General features: G+C 44.1%; 1 protein-coding gene across 1 annotated transcript in view; it reads right to left on the bottom strand.

The window, feature by feature from the left end:
- Window positions 1-20,780, bottom strand: part of TBX15 (T-box transcription factor 15) — a 142,544-nt gene extending 121,764 nt beyond the window's left edge. Inside the window, exon 1 of the mRNA XM_061637819.1 lies at window positions 20,181-20,780. Within this exon, the coding sequence (XP_061493803.1) occupies window positions 20,181-20,385 (205 nt within the window). The 5' untranslated portion in view covers window positions 20,386-20,780. The remainder of the gene's footprint in view (window positions 1-20,180) is intronic.
- Window positions 20,781-22,482: the final 1,702 nt, after the last annotated feature.

Raw genomic sequence — 22,482 nt, 5'->3', positions numbered from 1 at the left:
ATAAGGAAATGGTTGTGCCTCTTTTGGCAACAGCACACATAGAGGTGTCAAGACATTGGAAGACCAGGGAGAGGTGCATGCTGCAGTGTTGGATTTCACACATATGGCAATTGGCCCTATCAGAAATGTTGATTCATCTGGTCAGACTGCCAAGGGGAACAGTGAAATCTGGTATCTGTCTATTTCTTGTATCAACAGGAGGGGGGGTGGAGGGTCAAGTTTATTACACTGTTGCCATGTTACAAACAGAAAAAGGTAAAGGTGTCCCCGCACTTGTAGTGCGAGTTGTTTCCGACTCTTAGGGTGACATCTTGAGACGTTTACTAGGCAGACCGTATATATGGGGTGGGATTGCCAGTTCCGTCCCCGGCCTTTCTTTACCCCCCAGCGTATGCCGGGTACTCATTTTACCGACCACGGATGGATGGAAGGCTGAGTGGACCTCGACCCCTTTTACCGGAGATTCGACTTCCTCCTTTCGTTAGAACAAAAGCAATGCAAATATATAATTAAAACTACTAAATATCATTGCATGTAATAATACCAGCTAATATTATTGTATGCTAGTGACCAACTGCAAGACAATACTGAGATAACATCAAATATTGAAATCTTTTGTAATGGGACAGCAAGGATTTCTATAATATACTTTCTATATTATTATTGTTGTTGTTGTTGTTGTTGTTGTTGTTGTTGTTATTGTTAATTACCTGCCCTTCACCCAGAGGTCCCAAGGTGGCTTACAATTATAAAACACCTAATTAAAACAGTTAAAAACAGCCTAAACAACATCACAGAAAATAGGGTGGGTCCTAGAAATATACATCTCAGGTGTCGAAGGCTAGGGTAAAGAGGTGTGCCATATTTGAGATTAACTTGCACAGAAAAGAATTTGGGAGAGCAAATTCAGTTCAGCTGTAGAGTGGGGCCTATTTCTTCATCTCAGAAATGAGATGATATCCAGATCATAAATATAGTAGGCTATCCTCAGCTGATCATTTTATCAACTTTTATAAGACTTATGCTGCATACTTTACCAGGTTGGTTGGCATTCCTTTCTTCCAGCTACACTGAATAAAAGCAGGCCCCAATGTGAAAACTGAAGGAAAACATAACATGGAATATCAAGTACACATCTCCAACAGCAAAGAGCCCTCTCCACACCCATCAGCAAGCAAGCACACCAGCAAGGCAAAAGGTTCAGAACATAATAATCAGAATATCTACCTGTCTGATTTCCTTTGCAATTTTAGTGACGTTTCCTATAGGAAATCATTTTCTTTTGCTTCTGTTTCTATGAATATGTGAAGTACAGCAACACTTTGCAAAATTTACACTAAAAAAACTCCAAAAATAATTGTGGAATAATGGCACTGACTATTCTGCAGAACATCTCCAGTGGACATGAGGAGTGTCTTAGTTTGCACAAGATAAAAAAAAAGTGGGAGGTGAAATATATTCTAGCAAAATTCTAGGTGTGCTTTATGTTTTTAATTGACCGTGCCCACCTTGCCTTAAATGAAGTGGTTTAAACATAGCAGGCTGAAAACATGCATCTTGGGCAGGCTAAGTTTGTTTTTTCCAACAGCTAGAGTCATTCCTGGAGTAGCAACATATTGTAATGTCTGATTTTACATCAAACTACAGTTTCAGATTCAACTGTTAATGCACCCAAAGTAGAAATAGAACATAGCCTCCAGTTTGAAACAGAAAAGGCTGTCTTCACCATCATATGACACTGACTAATAAAAAGGCTTTGAAATTAATAAAAAGAAATTTGACAGAGGTTTCTAGAATGAATAATGAGAGAAATAAAATTTTCTAGATCAGATTCTCTGTAGAAACAATAGTAACACAGGAAGGAAGCAAAGTAAGAACACCAACAAACATACAAAAATGTAATTCTCCATCTTTGGAGATTGCAGTTATTGCCACCACTCACCATATGCTCAAAGCATGTAACACCCAGCTGTACAGCAATGTAATGATCTGATTGCTCTATGGCATCATTCACTTGTAGTGCGTGCATGATGGGTGCTACATTTTTCCTACTCACCTTATACTCTCCTAAAAACTGATTGCTCCTTCTTGTGGCCCAATTAATTTTCATGCAACTGCATGAATTCAAAAATCGTAACTCTCATCATATGCTAGAAATTGTTTTCTAGTTGTGAGATAGAAAAGTTGGGTGGTATTCAAGGCTATTCTTACTCAGAGTAGACCCACTGAGGTTAATGGAGATGACGAACTTGGTTCATTAATTTCAATGGATCTACTCTGAGTAGGATTTAGTTGAATATCACTCATTTATTTTATTTTATTAGCAAAATGTTTTTATACCTTTCATCAATTAGATATTAGGGTGGTGCACAAAATGAAATCAAACACCTGGCCACTTTACTGCATAACTAGCATTTGGATTTCACTGCATGCTTAGGGTTGCATTCACCTAAGTCATATTCTAAGGAGAACCATTAAAATCAATATACTTCAGTAACTTGTCCATTGTTGTAATGGGTCTGTACTGAGTTTTTCTTTAGTTAGATACAACTCTCAGGTTTCTTTCTTTTTATGATATGAATTGGCTCAGCATAAATTCATGTACTTTGAATTAATAGCTAGGTCTCAAATAATAAAAAGATAAAACGTAATTTGTGTATTTAATGTGCTAGCTTGTGAACTACCTGTATGTCCGGTTATTCTTAATAGCATGTCTTGGTTATTAATGGAAAGTAGTGCAACAGCAAATTCTCTCTGCAGACCTTGAGTGGAGTCACCCAAAAAGAGGTGCCAACAGGCCAAGTTCAATGTTTCAGTTTTGGTGTACAAAGCCCTATACAGCTTGGGGCCAGAATACCTGAAAGACTCTTACTCCTTATATACCCAGTCGATCACTGCGCATTGCAGGTGAGGGCCTCCTGCAGATACCATCTTATCAGGAGGTCTGTTCTGCACAACATAGGAAATGGACCTTTAGTGTGGCGGCACCTATCCTGTGGAACTCCCTCCCTTTGAATATTAGGCAGGGCACCATCTCTGCTATCTTTTCGGCGCCTATTGAAGACTTTCCTCTTTCAACAAGCCTTTTAAGTTGAGACCTATCCCAGTCTGCATCTGTGTTGGAATTGCTTTTTAATATTTTTTTTAATCTTTTTTTATAAACAATATTTTTAACCCTTTTTATTTAAGATGTTTTTTAAACTTTTTTAAAAAAAATGTCTTTAAAATTGTTTTGTTTTAATGTATTTTGAGGTCTGTTTTTATGATGTTTTAAAGTGTTTTTAGTGCTTTTGTTTACCGCCCTGGGCTCCTGCTGGGAGGAAGGGCAGGATATAAATCAAATAATAAATAAATAAATAAATTACAAGAATTCACTGTCAAATTCAAATATCTACTTTCACAATCAGTGTGCTTCCATGACTTACAATTAAATTATATTCCACAGAATGCAATATGAACTAAAAACAAAATACGTGTAAATACAATGGATCTGTATTACAGACATGTGATTGGTAAAAAAAAAATCAATTTTTGGCTACTAATGGAGCCTTCCCTTTCCTTGCACTATGGCAACCTCCAAAATATTTGCTGATGTTAGGAAAACTTCACTGGTGTAGTTTAATATGTTCTAGCACAAGAGCACATATGCAGAGAGAGAGAGAGAGTATATGAATCAACTTCAATTTCACTTAATCTGTAGCTTAATAAAGAACCTAGCATAAATGCTATGGGAACCTATGGAAGCATGCCTATGTTGGAAACTTGCATAGGTTCAAAGCAACTGAAAACAATTTATAATAATTGTTTTACATTGTAATCTGACTCAGACAATCAAGATTGAATCTGGTTAGAAATCTGAATAAATCAAAGAGTGTAAACTTTCTAACACAGAGCATTACACACACGTACGCACGCCCGCACATGCCTACTTGTGTGTATGTGAGAGAGAGAGAGACTACAATATCAGTCCTAAACAGCGGAACTCTTCAAACTCCTGCTGTAATAAATCCTTACTCAAAATAGTCCACTGAGTCCAATAGGGCTAGGCGACTTCTCTGTTTAAGAGGCTGCAGGAACAGACTGCAAAGTAATAAAGCCTTTTCTGGGGTTTTGAGGCTGCCTTCCCTTCCCCTCCCCCTCCTTTTCCATCTGAAAAAAGCATCAGTTTTCTCCAAAGACAGATATGAATAGGGCCGGGTGCTGCAAGTGGAGGAGGCCAACTTGTGTTGATATTTGATATAATAACTCAGGCCCAAGTGGGAAAAGGGAGACATGATAGATGATTTCTAAGTCATTCTTTGACTTTTGCTTGTAATCAAATCTCTTTGGATTTGCTTAGAAATCACAGCCCAGACAGGAATGTCTTCTGAATCCCACTTCTTCCTGCTCCTACAGATGTAATAAAATAGTACTGTACGGAAACAAGGGGGTATTTAAAATGCATGTAATCTTTTAAAATGAAGACATCAGCGGACACAGTGCTCGTTTTCTGCACCTCTTGTAGTCTTGAGTGCATTTGTAGGATTCTCCCACAAGAACTTATTACTCACACCCTTAGTGCAGTACATAAACCTGATCTACAACAGAATGAGGTAACAGGAATGCTCAGCCAGAAGGTAGGAGGTGAGGATGTCATACTTTAATGCTCCACATTAAAAAAAAAAATCTCCCTGCAAATAGAAAACCATTAGAACAGGCAAAGGCCTGAGGGAGAACCTTTCTATCTCCAATGTGCTCTGACTATTTGTAGTTTTTGTTTTAAGTATGGAAAGTGGCCCACTCTCCCAGTAATATAGCTGGAAGCCTTCTACACTTCATTCTCCCCCTAACCACACCTCATTCTGCTGCATGCTAGACCCTGCCTCTATCTCCTCTCCTTGAAAGGGATGTCAGTGGGAATTCTCCCATTCAATGAGATGCAGATTTCTGCAGCGGCAAATCCCTCTCTCTGCTTCTCCACCTTTCTCAAAACTCAGAGGGCAAAGTTGGATGAACCTGACCAAATCCAGGGCGCACATCTAGGCTGCTATACTGATTCACATCTGGACCGCTCCAGATGTCTTTATCTGCACTGTAGTTTTGTAACAGTCCCAGTGCCTGATCTACCCCAGTGGGTTGTTATGTAAATCAAACAGGAAGAAAAGACTAAGTGCATTGCCCTGAGTTCCTTAGAAGGAGGACAGGACACACATGTGACAAGCTAACAATATTAATACTTGGGATATAATTCACCCAAATTTAAATACTTTCCATTACCATTTATTTCAATGGGACACAAAATTACTCTGCTTGTTTTGTCCGTAGCATATTCCTAAAATCAATTCTTTTAATAACTATGTGCTGCAGGCTGTTTTTTTGTTTGTTATTAAATTTATATCCCGCCCTTCTTCCCTGAAGGACTCCAGGGCAGCAAACAAAAATACTAAAAATACTCTGAAACATCTTAAAAACAGATTTTAAATATATTAAAACAAAACATATTTTAAAACATCTTTTTTAAAAAAAAGCTTTAAAAATGCCTTAAAAAGCAGTTCAAACACAGATGCACTCTAATATTAATAAACTGCTGAGTACTTAGTACTAGATCCAGATTTGCACAAAACAATTCAGGCCTTCTCGTGCACAATATCTGAGGTTTCAAAAAGCAGACTTTTGCCTTATTTGATAGTCTAACCAGATACAGATAATCTAATGTACTTGGTTAATGATCAAGAAGAGAAATGAATGACAACGTATGTAAAACCTTCATACTGAACAAACACATATTACAACATGGAAAGAGTTGAGATTATTTTAAATGAAAATATGTAAAAGAAATTAGTAGCAAGGAGCAAACGGAAAATGGAACTAGTGCATATAGCTGAAGTGACAAAAGAGATGTTCCTCTGGGGAGTTTGCCTGAGACTATCCCATTAAAATGATCAGGAGTTGCACAAGAACACCACTGTTCTTTTCCACAGCTTTTACTCATTTCAGTAAGAATTGTGCATGAGAACTCACCAGTGCATCATGCCCAGAGCTAACTGCTTTGGTGTTACTTGTGAGAGAATGCAATGTTCCGATCCTTTCAATGACATCTGGTTGCTTTTTATGTAGTTTGCAAGAATAAGTATATGAAATGTAGTACAGCAGAAGCTCGTTATAATGTGAGGGCTGGGGGACAAAGGATGCACCTGCAGTATAGGGGCTCCATGTTATAACAAAAAGCATGATACTGTACACAGTAATGTTCTCTGGGACATCGTCATACCTGCCGTATATCCGAATCTGTGGTACAGCGAACCGCATTATTATGAGCTTCCGCTGTATTGAATGTTGGGTTTCATGATAATGTAGTTCATCATATATTCATTACAAGGGCTGCCTGTACTCCGGACAAATCCAAAAAGACAAACCCAAACTGTGCCACTTTTTAAACATTCAGGATTCCTTCAAACCAAAGTGGATGTCTTTCAGATTGTTCCAATGCTGATTAGACCCTTCCCAGATCTTTGGGGCGGATTCAGAGGAACTCAGAGACACAGACAGCGAGTTTGTATAAACCAATACCCCCCCCAAAGACCTACATATTAGGACAAATGCCAGAGAGCAGGGAAGGGAAAGGAGGGGGTGTCATTTTTTGGCTAACAGCTTTAGCTTCTCACCAGAGAATAACTTTTCTAGGATTCTGCTTTCTATTTCCAGTCGCACTACCTTTGGGAGGAATGTAGAAGGAACTTTTCAGTTGGTGTCAATTGAGCAGAAAGCAAAAACATCTGAAATTTTTTATTCACCATAACTCCTTAAACCCCACACCTATATTTCTGCAATTTTGCATGTTACTTACATATTTTCATACAAATCCCCCCCCAAAACAAACCTCACAGGAGAAGAAAGCAAATTCCTTTTTTTCCAAGCGAGCTTTAAGGTCTCCCTGTTCTTAAACATAGCCCCCATATCTACCTGCCTGAGATCTGGCAGGCTTCGTCCCCTCAGAAAGAGAAACTGTGCTTGCAACTTTCATCCAGTTCTGCCCTTTCTTAAAAAAAAAAAATCTAAAAAGTTAAAGGTGGCTAGCATCAGTATCCCTCAACCTGTCTGAGACTTGGTAGGCATCATAGAAGGGGCTACTTTGCCTTCAAATTTCATTCAGTTCTGACAAAAAGAAAAAAGTTATAGACAGCTGTTTATTTTCCTATTACAGTCAATGGTAAGACGCGAAGCTTCAGACTTTCTGATTTGGATCCAAGATGAAGAGGGTGCTCTCTGGAGCCAGGTTTACCTGCATTCCAAAGCACAGAAGTAGGCTCTGGACTGAATCTTCTCTTTAATGCATACCCCTCATTTTAATACAATTGCGGCTAAGCATTTTCCCATTCTTGTCTTCCCTTTTGCTATTTCTTGTTTTAATCTACCACCCACCCACCAGAAATATGATGGTCTGAATTGTTCCTTTTTTGTTTGTGCACGTGATTCTTAAAATGTATGAGCCTGCCCAGGCCCTGAGATCCTCAGGAGAGGTCCTTCTCTCAATACCCACATCTTCTCAAGTACGACTAGTGGGGACGCGTGAGAGGGCCTTCTTGGTGGCTGCCCCTAGGCTTTGGAATTCCCTTCCTAGGGAGGTAAGAATGACCCCCTCTTTGCAGTCCTTCCGCCGACAAGCAAAGACCTTCCTATTCCTTTGGAATTGAAGGCTAAGGATAGGGCGTGAAGGGTGCTGCATTGCTAATGTCTATTATATCATTTTTCAACTAGTTTGAACTTTTTTAGCTATATGTGTGTATGGTTTTAATATTGGAAATAGTTTAATCTTATTTTAATGTAGACTTTGTATGTTTTTAATTATATGTATTTTTTATCTGGAAGCCTCCATGAGTTCCAGTTTTGGAAAAATGGCGGGGTATAAATAAAGATAATAATAATAATAATAATAATAATAATAATAATAATAATAATAATAATAATAATAATAATAATAATAATAATAATAAATGTTTTACTAATATTTGGTGTGAAAATTGGCTTTCAGCCTGGATCCATCAGTGTAACTGTATCAATGCCAAGTCTCACATCATTACCTTGAATGAGGCTAGACTATCTTGCACCCAGTAAACCCAGTTTAATTGTTGAGTGTATCAGTTTATCAAAGGAGACAGAGAATATTTTCAGCAGCATCTCCTTGATAGATCACGAAGGATGATAAATAGAAAAATACAACACTCCTGTGTATGAATTAACAATGTAACACCTTCCATATGTATTTATTTTTCCTCCAGTGCTCACAGTCACTGAGGTATATTCCTGTTTTATGAAATACTGACTCTCCAGAAAAGCTGCAAAAAGGTTCTTGGGTCCCAGCCGTATATTGAATTAAATAAATATTTCAGATTTGTAGGTGTCAGCAGTCCAGATATACAAGTTCATTTGTTCCTAAGATATTTCCTCCTTTTTTAAAAAAAACAATGTCATGAGAGGGCTATGAGAAGCTTGAAGATGTAGCTCAGTGGTACAGCACATACTTTGCATGCAAAGGGTTCCACCTTCAATCCCTGATGGGATTTGGAAAACTCCTGCTTGAATCCCTGGAGCGCTAATGTCTGTCAGTGCGGGCAGCTGGATACACCAATGATCTGATTTGGAATAAGGTAGCTTCCCTGGTCTCCTGTTGTCAATGCTGAACTGCTCCTTAGATGTGACAGGCTCGATATTTTTGTTGTAAACAAAAGCTGATATAAAGATAAAATATGAAATGATTTGATATCAACAAAATAAAAAAATGGAAATGGACTGCCTTCAAGTCGATCCCGACTTATGGCGACCCTATGAATAGGGATTTCATGGTAAGCGGCATTCAGAGGGGGTTTACCATTGCCTCCCTCTGAGGCTAGTCCTCCCCAGCTGGCTAGGGCCTGCTCAGCTTCCACAGCTGCACAAGCCAGCCCCTTCCTTGTCCGCAACTGCCAGCTGGGGGGCAACTGGGCTCCTTGAGACTATGCTGCTTGCCCACGGCTGCACTGGTGGCAGGGCACATAACCCCTGAGCCACTCCCTGTAGGGGTGATCTTTAGCTGTCCCTTGACACCCAGGAGACACAAGCGGGGATTTGAACTCAAAGACTGTGGACTCCCAGCCAGGCTCTCCTCCCCACTGTGCTATACCAGCCTTGAACACAATGAAGGTCTGTGTATTTTATTTCTTTATTTGTTTGCATAATAATTTAATCAGCTTATACACCACCTTTTTTTTCACCAAGTGAACTCAAGGCTGCTTACAAAGCACAACCTCATAACGTTAAAGTAATTGAATTATGTGTGGGGGTGCATGCATGCGCTCACACAACCACAAAGAGAATAGTATTAAAATAACAACCAGAGAGATGTTCAGCCACTTGCCTTTTAGAATAGCCATATTTTAACCTAAAAAAGGAATCGTGCTGGGAGTGGCCAGATCTCACCTAGCAGAGCATCCCACAAGGTGCGGGGTCACTACAGAAAAGGCCCTCCTCTTAGTAGTTACCCCTCATACCTTGTAAGACTGGGGGATCCAGAGTAAGGCCTCAGATGTTGAATGGGGCATGTGGAGAGGAATATATGGAAGAAGGCTGTCTTTAAGATACTCCGGTCCCCCAAGTTGTTTAGGACTTTAAAGGTTACAATCAGCACCTTGGATGGAGCGTCCCCCCCAAACTGGTAACCTTTGCTCATCAAAGAGCATGCATATAATATGCACTTGATGCCTAGATCCTGTCAACAGCCAGCTGAAGTTTTCAAATGCTTGTCAAGGGCAACCCCACATGAAGTGTTTTATAATAGTCTGATGAAGGCATTGCAGTCATTTGCTATGTCGTGTCCGTGCGCCAAAGTAATGGAATAAAAATTACTCTGCACTTGTCGCCTTTTATTTCCTCCCCTCTCCCAGATCTGCACAACACACCCTAATGCAGCAAAACACTGTAGCCCTCTTCAGGCGCTACTCGCATGGCGAGAGAGAGCGTGGTGAACAGGGCTGTGAGGCCATGTGTTTGGCCCTGTCTGCAAAGTTCCACAGTTCTCCCCACCCCTGCAGTTGCCCTGTTGGGCAAAACGTCTGAAACAGGGAACCTGCTCCACACACGGAGGCCCCTTGCCAATTTAGAACCCTGGGCCATTGGGGGGGTGTCTGTGTATGCATACAAACATACTTTTTAGAGGCTGGAAATAACAGCATTTCATATCAGTTGTCAGTTATAATGAAAGAGAAAGAAATCCACTGAAATCCATAGGCTTAACTATGCCCGCCTCCACAGAGGACTGGACTGGACTTTACATTTACTGAATGAAAAAAATAATTGTTCTGACCATGAAATTACTGGGAGATAACATTCTTAAAAGCAGCTTAAAAATAAATATGAACATGTTGATGTATGTTTGAACCGAACAGCTGCTTTCCCCATGTACGGAACTGGGAAAAGCAAGGGCATTTTCCTGTTTCTTAGGATATTTGGGCTTAACAAAGAATCTGAAGCCTCAAAGGCATTATTATTGCACAATTGTATTTGTTGTTTCAAGCATGCATATCAGTATAAGGGGCCTGTGGAATGGATGAGGTGGACCATGTGAGCTACAGATCTGGGATATAAGTGAGATGAAGACGTTTGTATCAGCTCTGTTGATTGGATTCTCCCCTCTTTTACACAATCATAACTCTGCCCTCAATAAATTACCAGGAGCATATTTCCTCTTTGCTTTGGAAATTAAGCATGTATTATTTCCTTGTCCTTTTATTTGCAAATGAACAACCTGAAAATTCAATTTACTCACATGCCCCATAACAACAACCCACCTTCTATTTTGTAGCTGGGTCATCAGTACAATTGTATCAAAACTTTTTACCTGCCAACCTGGACTTCTGGTTATTTGGATGGCTATTTGGGCTGCATTTCTATTACACTCATAGACTCACAGACTTCTTCATACAGAGAGAGAACTAACTACAGCAATATTTTAAACTTGTATGTGTCTCTATTGTCAGATTCATATTTTTCCAGACTTTTATTTTAATACTGCAAATACATACTGAGCTGTGTATGGGTTGTACAAACCACACCCGAAGCTCTTTATATGTCCCAGCCAATTAAATATTTCTTTGGGGGGCTGGTGGGGACTAATTCATTCAGCCTTCCTTGGGCTTATTTCAAGAACGGTTTATCCCCCCCCCCAAATGAAAAAGCAAACTTGTTTCAAATAAGCTAGCCTGAAAGTCATGTGAAACAACTCTAATGCAAACAGCTAGTTTAACTAATTGTGCACAAATTTTTTTTTCATGAATCAACACACATGACTTTGAGGATACTTACTTAATATTAAGCATCAAATGCAACTTCAGCATGTAAAACATAATAAATGATTACTACAATCGCTCAATAAATTTAATGTTAAGAAAAATCATGTTTGGAAAAATCAGCCATACTGAGACAGAGAGAGTCAAATAGATTCTTTACAATGCCATCAGTGAAAACCAATAATCATGGGAGACAGTTCAATTAAAATATGTCCTCTTAGAGCTACACTTAATGAATTAATAGGTTAATATGCTGAGTAATCGAATTAGTGCTTTCAGATCTAATTCCCTTGCAGCCTTCCAGAATGGCTACCAGCGTGCACAAAGGGAGGGGTGAGGGCTGTGCAGAGGGCAACCTGATTTCCCAGATCTAATGTGCTTGGAATTCTTCCTTGTTTCCCTTCCCCATGGGAGCAATAAACAAACAGACAAACAGGCTCTGAACACTCTTAGGCAGCCGCCCTAACCACCTGCTCTGCCTCAAACAGCCTCTAGCTTGGGATCAGGGGAAAGAGTCAGAGGCCAAGCAGAATGGTAGTCAACTTTATAAATATCCCTCCCACAGCTGCTGAAGCTGAGGTGTCAGGCTGAAGACCAAGAGAGATTAATTTGGGCACATCTTGCAGTATTATGAGGATTGCTCAGACAGTCATCTAGAGTTACACACACACACACACATTTTTCATTTTACAACTCCCACTTAGGACTTGGAAGACTTTTGAGACTTTGGGGGCAATCTGTCAGAGAGAGCAGTGATATATTAATTACACTAAAACAAAACAAGCAGTTTTTAGAAATTGAACCCCATGCCACACATGGGAACTGGATGGTCAAATAATTCAGAAAGGCCATCGTTTTGATTATTTGAGGGTGACATCTGCAAAAGGAGGAGCGACACTGTTCGCTAAGCTAAAAGTGATCTTCAGAAGTGGTTCTTGGCAGGGGGAAAGGGGTGGTTAGAGGGCATGAACCAGAGGGCTTGGGGTTTGACTGAGACCAGACGGCTGGAAATCTCACAAAATAAATTCCTAACAGCTTTGCCTGGAACACTCAGGGCATATATAAAAACAGAGGTGAGATTTATACCAGCCAGTGAGTTTGTGATCTCTTAGGTCCTTCTTTATATATTCTGGTAAATATTTCTGGAACAAAGCAGCCATACACTGCCCTGATGTTTTGAGAGAGAATGGTATATTAATACTTTTATAATATAAATAAATAAATAGCAGCAGTAGTAACTGGAAAATCCAATGTGTCATAAAAAAAATAGAGGCACTGGACATTAATTGTCAGAATTTAAGATATTGGAGCCTAGATCAATCAAAACTGGGTAAGTAAGAGATTTAAATGCTTCTCCAGTTTGGATATAGAGTCACTTCAAACCTCCATGTTTTCACTATACCCACATCTTAGCAAAGCCAGCCATGCTTTAGAAAGGTACATTAGTGACTTACCATCCTGGGCTGACCCCACTATTAGACAACCTCAGGCAGCTCAAGAAAAGGCATCGGATTGTTAGTTATTCAGTGTATTATTATTGTATTTTTATTGCCAGGGAGGAAAGAGATATTTGTGTAATTTTTTGCCTCAGGTCCAAAATAATTTAGTTGGCCTTGAGTACTACTATGCCCCTCACCTAGGGGGGCTGGGATGCCATTTATTGCTCTGCTTCAGGCATCAAAAGGTCTTGGGCTAGCCCTTTCCACCCCACCCCACTCCATAAAGCTTTTTCATTCCGGCTTCAAGTAACACCTTCACAATATTTTGAGGGCTGTTACTGGAAAATTCTAGTTGAACAATGTTTATGCATCTGTGGGGCCAAAGAAATTGAAAGTGCCCCATTACATATTCTATTGAACCTAGAGATGCATATATGATGGCCTTGCTTGTGGACTTAGATAATTTTAATGATTCTGTAAAGATTTGTTTGTTTTTTATCAAAATGGGAGAAACCTGTCACATACTGAATCTCAAAATTGGCTATGGCTGTTCCGAAACTGAGGCAAAATGTATCAATATTTTTGCTAGATTGCAGACACATGCATGAACCTGACCTCTTTTCTTTGACATTTTGTTATGATTGCTGCCCTGGGCTCCTGCTGGGAGGAAGGGTGGGATATCAATTTAATAAATAATAATAACAATAAATAATATTTTGGTTCAACAATAAAATTAATCTTGACCTACAGCTCTCTCAGGAGGACCATTAATGCTATGGAGAAATGTTGCATAGGAATAAGGAAGACAGCAAGCCACTCTTCACCAAACACGGGCACAATGAAGCAAGCCCAAAGTGAAAGAAACCAAAATAAGGTAAACTCACAATGTCACAGAGTGGCGAAATTGGGAATGGAGAGACTGAGTGAGCCTTTATGTGTTTGAATCTTTGCTAAAGATTATACCTTCCCTGCAAATTAGTCAGACAGAGACTTTAAGCTTTAAAATAAGAAAGAACTGCTTTATTCTGGAAGTACATACTTGATAGAAAAGAGTTATACATCTAGCTAACTAGCTAAGTTGGAGATGCAAACACTAAGCCTAGTGTTTGCCCTCATTCTTGGAGGAGAGGGAGAGACAAAGAGAATATGTCTGCTCTCCCTCTCAAGAGAAAGAAGAAGAAGGAAGGAGGAAGGAGATGTGGTCAACATCCTATGCATATCAGTCTAGCACAGCCTTTCCCAACCAGTGTGCCTCCAGATGTTGTTGGACTACAACTCCCATCAGCCTCAGCCAGCACTGCCAATGGTCAGGAAAGATGGGAATTGTGGTCCAACAACATCTGGAGGCACACTGGTTGGGAAAGGTTGGTCTAGCAGGAAGGGAGAGACAGCAGGAGATCACAGGATAGGTATTAGCCTAGCAATCAGGTCTCCTCTCTAGCTACCCTTTTTAACCCCATGCAGCCTCAACCCACAAGTTGGAGTTGAACCACATATTCCAACACACAATGAATGAATAAACTTTTGTTTTGCAAATAAAAGTTTAACTTTCTTCTGTTCTTTCTGATTAGGTTTAATAAAGTATGGCCACTAAAATGATACTAATTTAAAAAGATGGACTAGTGAGTAATACTCTGATTTATTTGGTCCCCGCTCTGAGTTATCATCAACATAAAAGAGATAAAAGGGAACCATAGTGTGAGAAAATCTTCCAGCATGCCTGGCCCTGACCTCTGGGGGGGGGGGCTATTTTAAATCACGCTGTGATGGCCGACACCATTTACACAGTCCACATTTTATGATGGACGGCTGCACATAACTCACTCACAGCCTGATCCGCAGCAGAGGTAAATGGAAATAGGACTGTGGCTGATTAAGCTGCAGTCCTAAGCAAATGCATTAGGAAGCAAGCCTCTCGTCCCAAACAGGGGGACCTGATTTCCATAAACATGGGAAGGATCAGGCTGCAGCTTACACCCACTTCAGTGGAACAGGCAACTCTGAGCTTAAGCACATGACCTGTGGGTACAGCCAGCTAAGTTCAATCTGGTTGATTCCCAACTAATAAGGTTAGTGTTGGAGGTGTATAATTAAATTCAAAGTTTTATGCTTTTGCCAAGCTCAGGAACAGGCCAGCAAATAGCTATTTGGCATAGACAGTAGAAACTACCAACCCAGTTAAGGAAAAATGCTTAGATTTAATTTGGATGGCACTTGCAACCTAAATGTGTTTAGGGGCATATAATCCAGAGAAATATACTTACAAGTCGGTGGACAAGCATGAAGCCATAACCTCAGTGGCCTTAATGAAACTACAGTGGTTAAGGTGTTGGACTACGACCTGGGAGACCAGGGTTCAAATCTCCAAACAGCCATGAAGCGCACTGGGTGACCTTGGGCCAGTCACTGCCTCTCAGCCTCAGAGGGAGGCAATGGCAAAAAAACCCCTCTAAATACCGCTTACCATGAAAACCCTATTCACAGGGTCGCCATAAGTTGGAATCGACTTGAAGGCAGTCCATTTACATTTAGGGTTTTATGCAAAAACCCAAAAAAATCCCATTCCATTAAGTATTTCTAGGGTACATTTGCATGTATCCGGAAGAAAACCTTGATGATTTAAATGAAAACTTCTTCTTGATAATTCTGCCTGAAACTGAAATGGACCGCCTTCAAGTCGATCCCGACTTATGGCGACCCTATGAATAGGGATTTCATGGTAAGCTGTATTCAGAGGTGGTTTCCCATTGCCTCCCTCTGAGGTTAGGCCTCCCCAGCTGGCTAGGGCCTACTCAGCATGCCACAGCTACACAAGCCAGCCCCTTCCCTGTCTGCAGCTACCAGCTGGGGGGCAACTGGGCTCCTTGGGACTATGCAGCTTGCCCACGGCTGCACAGGTGGCAAGGCACATAATCCCTGAGCCACTCACTGTGGGGGTGATCTTTAGCTGGCTCTTGACACCCAGGAGACACGAGCGGGGATTTGAACTCAAAGACTCTGGACTCCCAGCCAGGCTCTCCTCCCCACTGTGCTATACCAGCTGTTAAGGATTGCACAATTATCTCACATGCTTTTGTGCTGGCCTAAACTGGATTTTAGTTTGGCCTTCCCAAATTGTAGGGCAGCCGCCCCTCAGAAAAAGAAAACCTGGTGGGGGGGGCGAGGGGGACAATGTTCGAGGAAGGGATAGGATCCTGAGGCATGTGTGGCACCCTCCTCCTATCACAACTGGAAGGGGCTGAATTATCTCTAATTGAGGATTCCATGACCTGGCAGTAGATCTGGGGATGACTGCTCCCTTCCTTGCCCCATCATCCTGGTTTGATTTGGAAAGAATGTCTCCTCTGCATTTGAGAAGGGGCCGGAGGTGCCCTGTTCTTCTTTCTAATGCCAGGGCTGGATTAGTGTCCCAAACCCACAGACGTTTGCACGCAACAGCCGCGGATGCGAGCACATGGACGGCATCTGTGATGCTGCGGGCGGGAGCGGGAGAAGGTGGCTGCGTTAAGCAGAGAGGAAATCACGCTGTCAGCCAGGTGGGGTGTGTCCGTGGGATAAAGTGGAATCACAGCGAACACCGGTCTTCTCCTTCCCCCAAATGCAAGGAAGAACCCGCAAGATCATCTCTAGCTTTGTCCTGGGGTTCTTTGTCTTTCCATCTCACCGCCTGCCTCCCGTCTCCCCAGTCATTCCGTACTGGGTCTACTCAGGGCTGGTGCTATCATTAGGCCAACTAGGCAGCAGCTCTAGGCGCAGACTTCAGACTAGAGCGGTACTGACCTTTGTGGGGCACAGTTTTATACAGATTAGTTTTTTTAACCCTTGGAAAAAATGCAACTAAAATAAATTTAGCAGTTTCAAGTTTTGTGCTTTTCATTTTTTCTACAAGACGTCTGATTTTTAAAATTGAAGTTAACAATTTTGAGGGGGCGGGGAAGCAAGTAGTTAGCCTTGCCATAGGGCGCAAAATAGCCTGGCACCGGCACTGGCCATCTACGCCGCAAGCCGCTTCTCGCTGAAACGCAGAATTCGCTTCACTTCGGAAATGTCCCGATTAAAAATCCGCGCATGTTCTTTAAAAAAAAAAAAGCCCGACTCCCAGATGCAGGCACCACTTTCGCTGCGCCAGGCTGGCAGCTTTTGCAAGCCCCTGCTGCCGCCGCAGAAGCAAGTGGGCTGTGGATGCCCCCAGCATTCCGTGGCGGCGCATCCATACCGAACCTACTCCTCGGCTTCTATCTCACCTCGCTGATCAGTTTCACCCGGGGGAAAGTGGCAAGCGGGGTCCAGCAGAACTGAACCGAGGCGCCCAGCCAAGCTTCCTGCAAGCAGGACAAACCCTTTTAGGGCAAGGCCCCCATCATTCGCCAGACAGGCATCTTTCTTTCTCGGCTTGGCGCAAACGCCCCGCGCATTTTGCGGGAGCAACCAAAGGCTTGCTGCCCAGCCTACGAGGAGCTGGACTACAACACCAACGACCTTTACAGTGTCCCTCTATGATCCCATTTCGGTATTGAGAACTGCAATATATGGCAACTGAATTTCAGGCGCAGAACCCAGCGAAGGCGGCATGAAGGTCGCAGGCCCTCTCCTTGGCGCAAAAAGAAACATTCAAAGAGCAACAGGCGATAGAATTGTGTGCAGAAGAGAGTTCTTTAACAAGCAACTGTGTGTTTAAATGTCAAGCGAGGCTTTCGTTTATGTTTTTGCAAGCGCGGTGAGATTCCCCGGACCTTCACCCTCCGTTCTTGGTTTCAGCAAGCGTTTCTCATCGTTGCTTTAAGAAAAACACGATCGTAACCACCGCGATGAATGTAGACTGGGATCTCTGTCCTATCGGTTTGCTTTTTATTTTTTGTAGCAATATCTTCCCGAAGCAGTTAATTCCCGTTCGGTTCGTGTTGCTGCTTCGTGCAAAAGCCATTGGCCCCGCCCCCTCTTCTCCCTCGCGAACTCTCGCTTGTCGACCTTCGCGTGGGGTTCGCGCTAAGCGAATCCGCGGACAAAGTGAAGATCGCGTTTGGTTCCGCTAAGCAAAACAAAAAATAACATCGGATTCCGATTTCGCAACTGTGTCTGCTGCTCTGCACTCTCGGACCTTTGCAAGCAAAGCCGAGTGGGATTTGAGGGGGGGGGTTGCTGGCGGAGAGGGGCACACAGAGGGATTCCCGGAGGTGGATCTGTCCATGTTCTTCGCTTTACGGAAGAAAGAACAGCCTCTCGCAAAGTTTGGCTGGTCGCTTGCTATTCCCAGAAGACTTTCCCCAGAAAATCCCTATTTACCTCCCAAATCTGAAACTGCTTCCTTCGGAAGATCTCTTCCGACAGTCCCTAGAAGCGCTCGAGGAGATCTGGCGGACATTGATCGAAGGGCCAAGTCGAGACGTGCATGAAGGCAATAGGGAGAGGTAGGAGGGTTGCGGTTTTCCCCGGCTCATCCCCACAATTATTTCTGTGGCATTAAGAAATTTGGAATTAAGGCGACGCCAAAAGCAAATCCCCTTTCAGTGGAAGAAAGGTGAGGGGCCGCGTTGCAGTCACAGCAAAGCGAGGCAGCGTCGGCGGGGGAGAGTTTGCAGGCTGTCTTGGGAGCCGGTCCCTGGGCAGCAGTAAAAGCGCAAAGGCCCGCAAGTCAGTTGGAAAGCGCCATTATTTCTGGGCACGAGCCATCGGGCAGTTTTCCCACTGAAAAGAGCGCGAATTGCGCGAGATAAGGGGCCGGAAAACTTCCCGAGGGATTGCGCACCCTGCGAGTTTTCGGCGAGGAAATGGGGGCAGCAACGTCCTTTTCGGCGAAGCCGAGCGGGATGCATCTCTCCGGCGGGGCTTCGGCTACAGCAGAGCCCAGACTGGGAATATTTAAAATAAAAACACAAAATAGAGACCAACTCATTGAGTGAGGATGGAGGAAGGGGGAAATGAGGAGATAAGACTGGCAAGGCATGTGCCGCTTGACGCCTCGGTCACGGCCTGGAAATCCAAGGCCCGCCGACGTCGGGCGCTCGCTTGATCTTCCCCCAAGCTATTGAATCGGAGCGGGCAGTTTTAGTAAATAACTTACCGATAATTTGGTTGTGGTTTTTTATAATCCCAAAGGACACAGGATTTAGATTAAGGTTCATGCAAAGAAAAAGATTTCGGTTTTGACTTCCATCCACCTCCTCCTTTTTTGGAAAAATTCAGATTGTCAATTCCATCCTAACAACCGCTGCTCGTAAGAGCCCTGATGTTTTATTATTGTCTTGGTAGTAATTAAACGACCATTATTCTCATTATAACTGAACTGATTTCAGAAAGAAAGAAAGAAAAGCCCGATCTCCCTCAAATGGCGCTTTTCAAACCTGGGAGGGCCTTTCAGCCAATAGTGTCTTAGTCGCCAGAATCTTATTTTATAGGAAGAAGTGCTTAAAAACGGGAAATTGGTAAAGTGCAGAAACTAAGGCTGCAATCCTGTCCACACTCATACCACACAGAAAGGCCCAACGCGACTTAATTCTGAATAAGGCCGTTTGGGATCGGGCAGCATCTTTAGTATGTACTTTAGGCAGGCCTTCTGAAGGGCCAGACGAGGAACAGAAGTGGGAGATAGAAAAGTCTTTCCTAAGTCTGCCTTTTTGCCAGAGGCTGGGGGGGGAGTATTCCGTTCTTTGCAATACCCCCGTCTATTCCCACCGGGCTCTGAACTGGCTGTTTGTCTGCTCTCTGTTCCCAAGGCGCTGAAACTTTCATTCGGCGATGCTGGCTCCGGCTCTGGAGCTGAGCTGCTCTGACGAAAATAGGCTCCAGGCGCTTTCCAGCAGGCCCCACAGCCCAGCTTCGACCCGCAGCCCTGTGGTCAAAGGCGTGGGCACCACCAAGACCCGTCCCTGGCCCTGTTTGGACTTAACCGGACTTCTCCGGGCTTGGCTCCCGAAGCACCAGACCGGAGTCCCTCCCGGGAGATAGCCGGCAGCGTGATCTCTCCTCGCCCCCGAGGGGCGGCCTGGCATTATGGCATGGCCATTGCCAGTCCGGCGCCGCGTGCCCTCTCCTTAGGTGGGCCCCCTTTAAATCCCAGGTGAGGTTTGCCTAGATGTGTTTGGCTATTAATAGCCCGCGGCCTGTCTATTCCTGTCCTGGCGGAGTACAGAGGCTGCTCCCTGCCTGGCCGCAACAGAATCGCATAATAATAATAATAATAATAATAATAATAATAATAATAATAATAAGCTAAAGCTGCTGCCTTCGCCAGGGAAGCTTAAATCCCAGAGTTCTTTCACCCCCACTCCCGCAACACCTGTCAGTGGAAGGTCAAACGTTCATAGGCCGGAATGAAAGGCTGACTTCTGAAAACAGTTCCGCCAGCGGTCACTGATGGAAAGGAAGCCCCAGCCGCCCAGAAGCCGCGCCTGCGGGCTCCTTTCCTCCCCTCCGGCCAAGGCCGGGGGGCGCACTCACTCACCGTTGGCGTTGAGGTCCAGGCACTGGGCGGGATCGTCTGTGTCCGGTAGCTGCCCGTCCGGGCTGAGGCTCTCCATGGACAAATCCAGGCCTTTGTCGTCCCACGCGCGGAGCTTCCTCTTCTTGTTGGAGCCGATGAGGGCCTCCACCGAGAAGGCGTGCGCTCGCGAGCTGAGGGCCACTGCCGAGCGCCTCCTCTCGCTCATCTTAGCCGCCCGACGGGAGTCCCGGGGCCGGACGGCGGCCGCGCCACCAGCCGCCGGGATGGCGTAGGGCAGGGCAGGGCAGGGCGAAGCTGGCGAGCCCGGCCCTGGCAAAGACGAAGCCGAGCTGCGGCTCCGACGTGAGCGCCCAGCGGCGACCCAGGCGCTACATGGAACGGCGGGTCCGCCCGCCCGGGTCGCCGGCGCCGCTCAGAGTCGCAGCGCTGGCAGGCTGCGCTTCATCTTTTCCCCCTCCCTCGCTCTCTCCCTCCCTCGGATTCATCCAAACTTCTGGGGAACTTTCCCCCCTCTTTTTCCCCTGCCCGGGTCCCGCCGCGAGCGCCTGTCAGGAGAGAGCCCAAAAGTCCCTGCCCAATAGGAAGGCGGGGAGGCCGGAGACCGCGACGCCTGGAGCCAATGAGGAAGGGGCGGGCCAAGAGCCCAGGCTTCTCGGCTCGGCTCCTCCTGGGGCGCCGCGCGCGGGATTAACTCTTTCCAGGGCGGGATCCCAGTGCCCGCCCTCCCTCCGTCCCTCCCTCTGAAAACAAGACCAGCGGGCGTCCAGCCTCCACCCTGGCCCAGATGCTGGGGCCCCCTCCTGGCAGCTTGCGTCAGGCCCCATCCCCCAATTACGTGGGGCTGCTCGGAGAAAACTCCCCAACGCCGGCGACCGCATGCAGAAGGGACCGTTTTCCACGTACAAATGCGAACTTCTCCTTTAAAAAAAAAAACCGGTTGAAAAAGAGTTTGTATGTCGATCACGCCATGAGGTGGGAGAGCAGCGAGGTTTCTACAGTGTACTTTAAAAACAAGAGTCCTCTCCTTCTAAAAGAGGGAAAACCCATATGTGGGATTTGCAGTTCTATGCAAAATCCTGTTATTCCAGCAGCCTCACCCACAATTCCGCTCGAGTCCAATCTTCTCTCTGTGTGTGTGTCTGTTTTAATCCCTACCTTTGCAGACATTTGGTGATATTTAAACTGGTTTAAATCCAGGCAAACTTCGATTTTATCAGATTGATGGATGGGGTGGGGGGGCTGTATATAGAAATATTCGGCCTTGGAAAAGTCTTCAGGTATGCATCCAAAACCCATAATCACAACGATTTAATAAAATATTAACATATGCACTATATATTTCTGTATCACGGTATGACGGCATCAGGTCTCAGAATAGATGTCATTGTATGGTATACCATTTAGTATACGCAATATATTTCTTAAGGAACAGTAGGCATTGAGCATACTTATAATGCATTCGTATAATTCTATTCATCTCTCGGCAACGCTTACAGGCCACTCTCCCGTACACTCAAAGTGGTTTACAATGGACGGAACCACTGTAAACGTGGTTGTCCAATAACGTGGATACAACAAAAACAAAGGCATAATCTAGCTAAAATTAAACACTTTTAAATCCCATTGATTTTAGTGGGCGAGTGAAGCGCACAATAAAGTCTGCACTTCTAAGCGCGCTCCCTTGGGAATGCGTTCTGTTGAAATCGGTGCATAGTATCAGGCGGTAAAACCTCTCCCAATGAGATCAGTGACACGTTCAGACTGCAATCCTATGCATTGTCTCTAGGATCTAAACCCCAATTATCATCGTAGAATTTACTCGCCGGGAAGCAGGCACAGGACTGGGCTGCTGCCTAGTGCTTTAACTTTGCTTGGATTGCGCCTCTATATTTGCAAGGTATTTTCTTTGTAATAGATTTACACAACGTATTAGGGCAAAATCAGACACATGTGTAACGGTGTGTCGCAAGTGCACAGAGACGCCGGGACGCTATATGTAATTTTCAACTTTATTTTATTGCTATACGCTTCATACACGTACACGTGCTTATTTGTTGAGACCCCAAAATAAAGAAACCCAGTAATCCCACAGAGAGCGAGAGGTGCAGAGAACGCAGGCATTCATGCGCGTGAATCGTGTCCCAAGCGAGCCGTCTGCTTGCCTCCGGTGCGGACCGGACAAAGGCGGGGTTGTAATCGGCGCTTCGGGCTACGGCTCTGTCTGGAGGCGGCAGGAAGGACGTGGGGACTTGCGGCGAAGGTGCGCCTGGGCATCCGGGCAGCCCGTTTGTTGGACAGTCGA

The sequence above is a fragment of the Rhineura floridana genome, chromosome 1, assembly GCF_030035675.1.
Source record: "Rhineura floridana isolate rRhiFlo1 chromosome 1, rRhiFlo1.hap2, whole genome shotgun sequence".
Classification (NCBI taxonomy): domain Eukaryota; kingdom Metazoa; phylum Chordata; class Lepidosauria; order Squamata; family Rhineuridae; genus Rhineura; species Rhineura floridana.
This window is presented reverse-complemented; position numbering and strand designations above follow the sequence as displayed.